General features: G+C 44.1%; 1 protein-coding gene across 2 annotated transcripts in view; it reads left to right on the top strand.

Annotated features, from left to right (window-relative positions):
• Positions 1-12650, top strand: part of SIDT2 (SID1 transmembrane family member 2) — a 91428-nt gene that overhangs the window by 1189 nt on the left and 77589 nt on the right. For both annotated transcript variants that reach the window (XM_044282260.1, XM_044282259.1), the window contains exon 2: positions 3369-3669. In XM_044282260.1, the coding sequence (XP_044138195.1) occupies positions 3496-3669 (174 nt within the window). In that variant the 5' untranslated portion in view covers positions 3369-3495. The remainder of the gene's footprint in view (positions 1-3368; positions 3670-12650) is intronic.

Below are 12650 nucleotides of genomic sequence, written 5' to 3'. Positions count from 1 at the left end.
CGTGACCCTTCCGGGATCCGCGCCGGCCCTCGCGTGACCCTTCCGGGATCCGCGCCGGCCCTCGCGTGACCCTTCCGGGATCCGCGCCGGCCCTCGCGTGACCCTTCCTGTCCCTGGGTGTGCACCGAATCATCCCCCATCCTGATCTCCCTCCTTCTAGTCCAGGCTGAGCTCTTAGGGCAGGTTCACTGCGCGGATTTTTGTGCGGAAGCAGCAAAGTCAATGCAGTGATTTATCAAACTCGTAAAGTAGAACTGGCTTAGTTGCCCATAGCAACCAATCAGATCGATCCTTTTATTTTTCACAGCTCCTTTTGAAAATGAAAGGAGGAATCTGATTGGTTGCTATGGGCAACTAAGCCAGTTCTACTTTACGGGTTTGATAAATCTCTCCCGATGAGATAATATATCTACACACACGTCAGGGTAGTTTACACGGATGTTCTGCTCCGATTTTCATGCAGTTTCCATTGCATTTCCGCACCAAAATCTTCATGCGTTACTTTTTGACGTGGATTTGCCCCGGATCTTGCACTTTGCAATTCGCTGAAAATCCGCACAGACACACGACATGCCGTGGATTTCGAAATCTGCATCGCCGGTCAATCCCTACCCAGAAAAAATTTCCCCAAACTGTGTGGATTTTGTTGCGGAATTCATCACAAAAACACTACGGGGCTTGTTGCAGTATTTGCGGTAAATTCCACCTGTGCCCTGCAGAGGGCGATATTTTCTATATAGATTTACATGCTGCAGTTTTACAATTTGCGCCACTTGTCAAGTGATGTGCAGGCTTTTGTTGTAGAAATTTTACACACCACATGGATGCGATAAAAAAAAATAAATAAAAAAAATAAAAAAAAATATATATATATATATATATATATATATATATATATATATATATATATATACACACACACACACGAACGTATATTCTTTCCGTGTTTTTCCATTTTTATTCGTTTTTTTGTGGACCGTATCCGGAACCATTCATTTCAATCGGTCCACAAAAGACCGTTTCCGTATTTCCGTTCCGCATTACGGACAAGGATAGGACTGTTCTATTAGGGGCCAGCTGTTCCGTTCCGCAAAACGCAGAATGTACACGGACGTCATCCATATTTTTTGTGGATCCGTTTTTTTGCGGACCGCAAAATACATACGGTCGTGTGCATAAGGCCTAACAGTAGGTGCAGACTGAGGATGGGAGGAGGTTTTGAGGCAGATTTTCCTGAAAGTTTCCGAGGATCCAGTAGGAATGAGAATTAGACGTCCTTCCTTTTATATTTCTCATTCCTCTCTAAGGGCACTTTCACACTAGCGGTTTTCTTTTCCGGTATTGAGTTCTGTCCTAGGGGCTCAATACCGGAAAATAACTGATCAATTTTATCCTAATGCATTCTGAATGGAGAGTAATCCGTTCAGGATGCATCAGTTCAGTCCTTCTTACGTTTTTTGGCCGGAGAAAATACCGCAGCATGCTGCAGTTTTCTCTCTGACCAAAAATCCTGAACACATGCCGAAAAGCTTGATCCGGCATTAATTTCCATTGAAATGTATTAGTGCCGCATCCGGCATTGCGTGTTTCGGCAAAACGGACCCGGCTTTCCGGTCTGCGCATGCGCAGACCTTTAAAAATGCAATAAAATATTAATACTGGATCCGGAGAGACGGATCCGGTATTTCAATGCATTTGTCAGACGGATCTGGATCCGTCTGACAAATGCCATCCGTTTGCGCCTGGATTGCCGGAATCCTCTGACGCAAGTGTGAAAGTACCCTAATCCACTTCTAGTTTGGCTGAAAAACCTGCAGAAAAATCCTCCTACCCAAAAACTCTGTGTGAACCTGCCCTGAGGTTTTCGGAGGAGGTTTTGAGGCAGATTTTTATTGCAGGATTTTCTGCCAAAGCCAGAAGTGGATTCGAGAGGAATCGGAAATATAAAGGAAGGACTTCTACGTCTCCTTCCTGCTGGATCCACCTTTTGGCTGAAAAAACCTGTAACCTCCTCCAAAAACATGTGTGAACCTGCCCTAACCCTGCCGCTGTTTATTACATAACCGTGGTGTCTTTGTGGTTGTTTTTTTTTTTTTTAAAGCACAGATAGAGGAATAAGGCTGCTTTCACATCTGTTTTTTTCTTTCTGGTTTTGAGATCCGGCAGAGGATTTCAAAACCGGAGGAAACGCTTCAGTTTTGTCCCCATTCATTGTTAATGGGGACAAAACTGAACGGAACCGAGCGCACCAGAATCTGCATTTCGTTCCGGTTTGTTGAATTCCCATTCCGGACAGAAAAATGCTGCAAGCGGCGTTTCTGTGCACGTCATGGGAAACTGATCGCGATGGATCTGGCATGAAACACAATGTAAGTCAATGGCGACGAATCCGTTTTTTTAGCACACGTCTTCATTTTAGAGATAATACAACCGCGTATGTTCTGAACGGATGCAGCCAGTTGTATTATTCAAACGGATGTGTCTTTGCTGATTCCCTGCATCATCTACGACAGAAAGGATATATTGTAGTTTAGCAAAACCGCAGCTACAGTGGAAAACCGCTTGGTGTAAAAATACTGCACCCTTCTCTGTTTTCCTTGCACTGTGGCACCTCGCCCACCCATTTTTCATGGGAGTGATTAGGACGGGCTGTGGTTCCCTAGGATATGCCATCAATTTATGATCGATGGGGGCCCAACCACCTGTCCTGCAGGATAGGCGATCGGACCACCACTGATCATAAATTGATGGGAATTATCCTTTAAGAAACCTGCTGTCCACTATGTGAAGGACGCATTCATTCAGTAGGGACATTTTTAGGTTTAAGCTTTTCTCAGCTCTTGTGACTCTAGGCTCTGGACCACTTAAAGGCGATGTTCACACATGGTGTAGACCAGTTATGACGAACCTTTTACAGACCAAGTGCCCAAACTGCAACCCAAAACACACTTATTTATCTCAAAGTGCCAACACGCACTTTAACCTGAATGCCAATATAGTATATCTTCCATGTACTTTATCATGTAGCTGTAATAGCCTGCCTACATTCAGTGCGCTGCCTGTGCTGTTCATAGTGCACCCTGCGCTGATGAATGGCAGGAGAAGTCTAAGGCATACTGGTACACCATACCAGGGAGCGGGTGCCCACAGAGAGGGCTCTGAGTGCTACCTCTGGCACCCGTGCCATAGGTTCGCCACCACTGGTGTAGACTGTTGACGTTTTTTTATAATCTGTAGACAAGTACAGTCCAATGCATGTGAATAGGTTTTACAAAACCCCATTGATGTGGTGGAGACAAAAAGCCTCGTCACTGTGGCTGGGTGGTGTGTGTCAGTCCGTAGTTCTTACTTTCCTGTATATTCTGCAGGGGATCTGATGGTGACTCAGTCACGCCGTCTTCTGATTGCCTAAGGCGTGGTGTGACGTTCTGCTGATGTTGGAAGGTGCCCAGGACGGCAGGGACTCTGCACTCCTCCACAGCTGGCTGCTGGAAAATGTTCTCCATAGGCTTGGTTCTGCTCTTTTTGTGGACTGTAGAGGGACTCCAGGACTCCCGGGACAAAGAAATCCATCAGAAGAATGCTGACTTTAACCAGGACTATAACGACACCATCAGTAGTGAGATCCAGAATATCTATGCCTTCAATCACACCATGCTGAGGAACAAGGTAAGGTCTACAGTAGAGGACGGACGATGCACATGCTCTAACACTCTGACGGTCCCTTTAATGGGACTGCCGGACATAAGTACATATTGTATGGTGACATGTTTCTTAGGCCCCATTCACGCGTCCGCAATTTCGTTCCGCATTTTGTGGAACAGAATTGCGGACCCATTCCCCATTCTATCCCGCACTTCTGGGTCCATAATTCTGTTTCCGAAAAAAATAGAACATATCTTATTCTTGTCCGCAATTGAGGACAAGAATAGGCCTATTTTATTAGTGCCGGCGATGTGCGGTCCGCAAAATGCAGAATGTGCCCGTGTTTTGCGGATCCGTGGATCCGCGAAACACATTACGGACGTGTGAATGGACCCTTAAAGGGATATTACTACACCTATCTCCAGAATGGGATTCCTTGATTCCCAAACCTGCCTAGCAAATAGCCACTGGCCACCTCATCCAGGCAGAAAACGAATAAAGAGTTGGCGGCGCATGCGCACTTTCTTTTCTTTCAATTCACTTCTATGGGAGATAGCCAAGGAAGCATGCTTGGCTGTTTCCATGAAAATGGAGTTTCTGGTAGCGCCCAGATGTCAGTTTATTCATAAATATTCAGGAGGAATAATAGAGGAACAGTACGAATTGTTGCCTCCTGGGGAATACAGGTACGCAATTATCCGCACCAAAATAAATTAACCAGCGTTTGTATTTATTTTATTTTTTTTGCATTATGGGATTGAGGTCTCATAAAATCATATCCCTTTTGCTGGTAGTGTAATACGCTCTTGATTTGCCACATGCAAATCTGCAGCTCATCCTTCCAGTCTGGATGTACCTTTACAGCTGCAGCAAAGTTGTCACGCTGCGGAAATTGTCTGCAATAAAACCCGCACATAACTCGACCTGTGGTTGCTGATTTTAAATCCGCAGCATGTCAATATATGAGCCATATTGCTGATGAAACATATTGCTGCAAATCCGATGCATTTCCCCACCTGAATTCCAAAGCAAAATACGTGTATTGCGACGCTGCAGATTTCTGCAGATTGTCCCAATTTGTGTGGCCCTTCTCTTGAAGGGTTCTTAGGAGCAGAAGAGTACTCTTTAAACAAGGCTTACATCCATAAGGGTGCTGTCTGCACCGCTTACTGATGAAAGAAGTGTTAAAGGGGTTGTCCAGCGTATATGTTCATGAAAAACTTCTCCAACCTGTATTGGCGTAGTTTTGCCACAAGGCACACAGCTGTCTCACATTAGCCTAATTTATGATGAGGCGCTCCTAGTCATAAATTAGGCTACTTTCACACTAGCGTTTTGGCTTTCCATTTGTGAGATCCGTTCAGGGCTCTCACAAGCGGTCCAAAACAGATCAGTTTTGCTTGCCCTAATGCATTCTGAATGGATCCGTTTAGAATGCATCAGTTTGCCTCCATTCCGCTCTGGAGGCGGACACCAAAACGCTGCCTGCAGCGTTTTGGTGTCCGCCTGACGATGCAGGAGGCAAACGGATCCGTCCTAAAACACAATGTAAGTCAATGGGGACTGATCCGTTTTCACTGACACAATATGGCACAATAAAAAACGGATCCGTCCTCCTTTGACTTTCAATGGTGTTCAAGACAGATCCGTCTTGGCTTTGTTAAAGATAATACAAACGGATCCGTTCTGAACGGAAGCGTTTGTGCAGATACATGAGGGATCCGCACCAAACGCGTGTGAAAGTGGAATAAGGCTAATCCTCCGGGTATGCAAAAAAGACCAGCGTAAAAACACCGATCTTTGTAAGTGTGCCCCCTTGTGTTTATATCCTGGTGCAAAACTCTTGCGGAGTGTCTGTAGCAGGTCTCGGCCTCCCCTCCCAACTGAAACGTCACAAATCCTAGAAGGGCCTCATTAGTGTTCACTTCAGTTCAGAGAATACTGATGAAGCTTTAACAGGTATTCAACCTCAGACTTTATGCATGGCAGGCAGAAGAGTTACCATTACTCTATAGACCTACTCCGTTGAAAGGACATGAATTTTCTGTGCTTAAAAAGATATATTCTAAAGCATAACACTAGATAAATAGTATATTGCTGAAAATGGAAATGGCGCATTTACCAATCACCATAGATAATGTGTTCCCTGTATTGTACAGCTTATTTGATTACAGGGATACCAAATACAGTTTTGCGATATTTCTTACTACGGAAATTACTAAAACTTTAATGATTTTTGTTTTGTTGTATTTTTAACCATAACTTTGCACGAAATTGTAACTTTTACTATAAAAGAAATCTGAAAAACTTGTATTACTATACTTTGCTATAACGATTATCTTATAGGTCTCAGTGAGATTTGAATCCAAGACCTTCTGTACAGTGACCAGCTGCCTTACCCACTCTTCGATAGAAAAGCTCTGCTGAGAAGATGGGCTTTTTATGCCTTAGTGTATTACAGATTTTTTTTTTTCATTAAATATCACAAATGGGTATTTTATATCCCGGTACTCATAATAACTAGGGTTGAGCGAATCGGGTTCAGACACAGCAATCGGACACAGATTCTTTTAAAAACTATGTTAAGAATATGCACTCCGCCCTACTGTAAAATGCATTGCCTCCGCGGAGGTCTTTACGAAGTTTCAGCAAATATCGCAAGACTTACTTCGTCTCACCTCAAAATACTAAGCCAGACTTGGCTACGTGTCTCATTAACGGAGCCGGGTTCAGCTTCGTATTTTGATACGGTAATTTATGCCAATAAGCGAAGTGACACGTGATAGAGGCGAGACAAAGTAAGTCTCGCGATATTTGCTGAAACTTCTGAAAGACCTCCTTTTACAGTAGGACGGAGACTATATTCTTAAAGTTTTTAAAAGAATCTGGTTCGGATACAGCAATCCAAACTCGATTCACTTAACCCTAAAAAAAAAAAGAGAACTTGTATAATATGGTGATCATATTATTTATGGTTATTGGTAAATAGCCTAAATACAAATGAGGGGGGCATACGTTTTTCCTGTGTGGAGCCCGGAAATTCCTAATGGGATCCATGGGTCCAAGCCTGCTTGAAGCCCTGCTGTAAAACCCCAGCCCTAAGACACAGGAAACATTGCTAACATGACATCTACAGGGCAGGGTTCAGGAGAATGAGCCCTGAGAGTCAAGGTCACTGGTGATGTTGTGTCCACAGGGCAGAACCTTACAAGCCTTGCCATGACTCAGATGTAGACGTGATGTCATCGCGATAGGGAAAATGTCATGTGACAGTGATAGAGTGCAGGAAAACAGGGCACCCACTTTAACTCGCTTGCCACATATGACAGCACCCTAATAGTTAAAACATGGGTATGTTATGCTGCTCTGTGCATTGTGCTTCCGTATTACTCTGCGGTCGATGATTATGTTTTAGCTACAGTATTTTTCGCTCTATAAGACGCATCCCCCCCCCCCCCCCCAAAAGTGAGGGAAAAAAGGCAGTGCGTCTTATAAAGCGAATACTAATTAGCACATCCAGTAGTATGCATTAGGTAGCAGGAGCGGGGAGTGAAGCGCTACGAGTGCTTCCGGTACTCGCCCTTCATGGTCTTTTTTCCTGGGCCCAGCGCCGCACTGTCCTGACCACGTGCAATGTCAGGACGTAGTGTGCGCCCTATGACCTAGCGCTGTACGCAGTCAGGGTGACAGTGCAGCGTGGGCCAGAGAAAACGGGAGCACAACTTCTGCAGAGACTGCCGGAAATGGAGAGGAGCTGCGGCACAGGAGAGGTAAGAGAAGTTTTTTCTTTTAATATCATCTGAGGTCTAATGGTGTTCTAACAATTAACTCTGATTGGTGGGGTCTGGCATTGAGGGCTGATCTGGGGTCTGACATTGAGGGCTGATCTGGGGTCTGACATTGAGGGCTGATCTGGGGTCTGACATTGAGGGCTGATCTGGGGTCTGACATTGAGGGCTGATGAGAATTCCCCCCCCCCTTCCCCTATTTTCCTCCTCTAAAACCTGGGGTGCGTCTTATAAAGCACATACGTTAATTCATTGAGGCTGTAGATCAATACTGTAGAGTTGGACTTGCACACCATTAGGACCTTGTGGGACTGCACGCTATGGATGTGTAATCCTCCGGGAGATGTCCTCCATGCCACCTTGTTGTAGGTGTGACAGTGTGACTTGTTCCCTCTTCCCTGGAGCCTTCCGCAATAGACAGTCCATCCTTGGTGCATCTAAGAGCATACTGGATATTACAGACAGGTTGGAGGCTTTGCATAAATATCTTCAGGACCGACCCCTAGCCATATACATATTCCTCGTGTCTATGGACAGGCATGTGGGTCTCTGCAGATTTTGTCACTTTGCTGGAGAACTTCACCTACAAGAAGTTTTTTCTTTATTTCTAAACTTAGAACTAGGTTGTGATGCAATGTAATATGGATTTTAAAATGGGGAACTATGGTCATGTTCACACTTGCGCCGCAGTATTGCACAACCGCTCTCAATGTGTTCTCTGCAAGGTAAGAATGTCAGAATTGGTAAATTATTCATTTTTGGGGAAGGAAATACTCTACAAACGTTGTTCATTTAACATAGTGGCTTGGAGGAACTGAAATTCTGATCTGCGTTCTACAACAGATTGCTCCACGGATTAAACCTTAGGGATTAGAGACCACAAGTTGTATTACAGCAGAGGAATGACGGGCAGCGCAATAGGAGGTTCATTTTATTTACTGAGCATATTCTGGGTGGATTAACCCCTTGGAGACGTCCAACGCTGGTTAACATGTAAATCTGTTCTGCTCGGTGTTGGAGGCCATGCTTGTTGTTTCCCACAGAACCCTTCATCATTTAAAAGGGTTTTTTGAAAAAAAAAAAAAATATAATATATATATTTATTTTTTTTACTCAGTATCTGATCGGTGGGGATCAGCTGTTTGAAAAGACAGCGGCCTTCTCGCAGTTTACTGAGGACAGCGCTGCACATTGTATAGTGGCTGTGCCTGGTATCGCGCTCAGGCCCATTCACTATAATGGGGCTGAGCTCCTCCTAGGCCACGTGCCACATGAACATGTCATCACTGGGCTTGGTAAAAGCAAAGAGAAGGCCGCGGCGCTACTGCGAGTGCTGCTGTCTTCTCAAACAGCTGATCGGTGGGTGTTCCCGGGTGTCGGACCCCCGACCGATCAGATAATGAAGACCTGAGGATAAGTTATCAGTAAAGAAAATCTCGGAAAAAACCCTTTAAGACTAGGCAGGAATAAATGATTAACCCTGCGAAATAGAGGCCTCATTCACACACGTATCTCCAGGCTCTGCAGTCTGCTCAGTTCTCTGTGATTGTATGTCTACATGAAGGGGCTTTTTATGTTTTAACCCCTTTAGGACTGGGCCTATCTTTGTTTTTGCATTTTTGATTTTGCTCTCCACGTTCCATTAGCCATAACTTTTTTAATCCTCTATTCACAAAGTATTGGAAAACGGGTTAAAAAAAAAAAGGGTGTTTGTGGGGTAAAATTTACAGAAAAATTCCACTCCAATGTTTTGGGTTTTGATATTACGACATAGTGTTTGCTAAAAATGACATGACAGCCTTATTTTGTGGGTCAGTTCGACAACAACGATGCCAAATTTGTATAGTTTTTATTTTGTTTTATTACTTTAAAAAAATTAAAAACCTTGGGAAAAAAATCAAAATTTTCTTTATCACCATTTAAAAAAAATATTTTTATGTACAGGGCTGTATGAGGGCTTGTTTTTTTTGCGGGACGAACTGTAGTATTTAAACAATATCAAGATATAGACGAGGTGGCCCTGCCCAAATTCCTCTTGTAAGTCTCTGCTCTCGAGTCAGGTCTTCCCCCCCCCCCCCCCCCCCACACTGTCGGCGTGCTCTGCTCTTAAGTATTTATGCACATGTCCCATGAAAGAAAAACACATGAGTGGCTTTAACCAAAAAAGATGGGTTTCTTTATTTCTGAACTATCAGTACAGGCATGGGGCGGATTAACATACCGCAGGCAGTAACTCATGGCGACGTCCGTTTCGCGCCACAGCGCTTCCTCAGGCCACTGACGTACAATCGTCATCTTTAAGCGTCAGAACCTCTGCGCGGCACACACTAGTGACGTCACCAGAGGTTCGGTGCCATACATAAAAACATGTATTATATAACATAACATAAGATCAAAAAAGAGAGATCGCAAACCAAAACTATGTACGCTCTACAAAAATCTCCGGATCTCAGTATCCATCTTGCCTCTCTTCTCAAGAGCTCTCGATGTCTATCGCCCCCTTGTGGTGGATTACACACTAGCTCAATCCCTGCAAACCTCAAAACCTTGCTGTCACTATTATGTTCCAATCTCACACGTTCTATTAATCAGGAGGGGAGGGTAGATTCCCTATGGCCTGGGACAAGGAAGGGACCCATTCAGGAAGGGCCTACGCTGAAAGGGGGTGCAGGGAGCCCTGAGGAATAGGCAGACCGAATGGCGACTTTCTACAGCGAAAAGATGAATTTATTTGTAAAATTTGGTCTATAATGTTGGTGACCTTCAGAACTTCTAGATACACATAGATGACGCCTAATCCCCACAAACATAAAACTACGTACAAAAGCGCAATGGGATATAGCGATATCCCTAAAAGACGAATAATCAGCGATAGCCGTAAATAGTAATAAATGATAACTTACTTTGGTGGGGGGCTGTCAGACAGGTATAAATGCACCTGTGACAGTGACCCCCCAAGTAAGAGAAACACAAATGAATATCAGTGTTTAATATTTTGAAGTGAACTAAGGTACTCACTTCACTGGGGGGGCTGTCACATAGGTCAGGTGTCGCAACTACCTAGGACAGTGAACCCCCCTGGCCTGGGTCGCTGTAATTCACTTGAGAAAACAAGTAGATCAAAAAAGGCAGTTTTTACTCACTTCACTGGGGGGCTGCCAAACAGGTGTAATACAAGTTACCTGAGACAGTACCCCCCCTGGCCGAGTCTGCTTCTCACGGTCCTCAATTGGAAAATTAGTGTCTTTACTCTTAAGGTAGGTTTCTTCAAGTACTTTAATAGGGCTCAACGCGTTTCGGGGTTATGCAAAACCCCTTCCTCAGGAGCAAGGTATTCAGTAATACATAAAATTAAATAAACTTACATTATTTAATTTTATTTAATTTTATGTATTACTGAATACCTTGCTCCTGACCTTTAACCTGGTGTTAACACTAATCACTTTTTTTGTGTGCAGCCTCCCCTACCATTGTTGTCTTTACTACTCCAACAAATTTGTTTTCCCTTTAGAAACATTACTCCACATTTCAATATCTCCTAGTCCCATCACCGTTGGCGCCTTGCGAGTGGGATTTTCCTTGTTTTAAGGTCTTCCTAACCTTTTTTCTTTTTTTCTGTACCTTTCTGACTTTCTACAGCAACAGGCTCACGAAAAATACGTGGCGACCCTGAAGGTGGGTTGGGAATGGGGGACTTCTCAGCATTGCCAGCCTGGAAGCTGGAAAAAAAGAAAAACAGTCAGCCGGAGGCTGTCCTACCGGACCCCAGGTGCTGTGTCCCCGAAGGGGTGCTGCAGTAGCCGCAGAAGCGTGCAGGAAGGCTGTATGGGATGATCATTGATGCTGGCAAGATAAAGGCCCTGAAGCCGGAGTTAAGTGAAAACTCCGCACACAGGGCTAAAGCCTGCACTAGAATTAGATGGTGGGGGGGCCCTCTAGAATGAGATGGGGGTGAGATGGGGGGGGGGCCCTCCCAAAAGCCCCCCTCCCAAAAGCCGAGAGGAGCGAGGAGGGGTCAGGAAAGAAGCCTGGGAAGCCAGAAGGGGGCGGGAGAGGATGCGGCTTAGGGTACTTTCACACTAGCGGCAGGACGGATCCGACAGGCTGTTCACCCTGGGAAAATAATAAAATTTACACAACACCGATCCCAAACCCGAACTTCTGTGAAGAAGTCCGGGTTTGGGTCTAGGTACCAAACATGCCGATTTTTCTCACGCGCGTGCAAAACGCATTAAAACGCTTTGCACTCATGCAGAAAAATCGCACATTAATTTTTTTGCATAATAAAATACCTAATTTACCAAAAATTTGGAAAAATTAGCAAATTTCAAAGTTTCAGTTTCTCTACTTCTGTAATACATAGTAATACCCCCAAAAATTGTGATGACTTAACATTCCCCATATGTCTACTTCATGTTTGAATTATTTTGGGAATGATATTTTATTTTTTGGGGATGTTACAAGGCTTAGAAGTTTAGAAGCAAATCTTGAAATTTTCCAGAAATTTACAAAAACCCAATTTTTAGGGACCACTACAGCTCTGAAGTCACTTTGCGAGGCTTACATAATAGAAACCGCCCAAAAATGACCCCATTCTATAAACTACACCCCTCAAGGTATTCAAAACTGATTTTACAAACTCCGTTAACCCTTTAGGTGTTGCACAAGAGTTATTGGCAAATGGGGATGAAATTTGAGAATTTCATTTTTTTTTGCCTAATTTTCCATTTTAACCCATTTTTTCCACTAACAAAGCAAGGGTTAACAGCCAAACAAGACTGTATCTTTATTGCCCTGACTCTGCTGTTTACAGAAACACCCCATATGTGGCCGTAAACTACTGTACGGCCACACAGCGGGGCGTAGAGTGTAAGGTGCGCCGTATGGTTTTTGGAAGCCAGATTTTGCTGGACAGTTTTCTTGACACCATGTCCCATTTGAAGCCCCCTGATGCACCCCTAGAGTAGAAACTCCATAAAAGTGACCCCATCTAAGAAACTACACCCCTCAAGGTATTCAAAACTGATTTTACAAACTTCGTTAACCCTTTAGATGTTGCACAAGAGTTATTGGCAAATGGGGATGAAATTTGAGAATTTCATTTTTTTGCCTAATTTTCCATTTTAACCCATTTTTTCCACTAACAAAGCAAGGGTTAACAGCCAAACAAGACTGTATCTTTATTGCTCTGACTCTGCCGTTTACAGAAACACCCCA

The sequence above is a fragment of the Bufo gargarizans genome, chromosome 2 (assembly GCF_014858855.1).
Source record: "Bufo gargarizans isolate SCDJY-AF-19 chromosome 2, ASM1485885v1, whole genome shotgun sequence".
Taxonomy (NCBI): Eukaryota; Metazoa; Chordata; class Amphibia; order Anura; family Bufonidae; genus Bufo; species Bufo gargarizans.
Note: the sequence above shows the minus strand (reverse complement) of the source record. Positions and strands in the feature narration are given on the sequence as shown.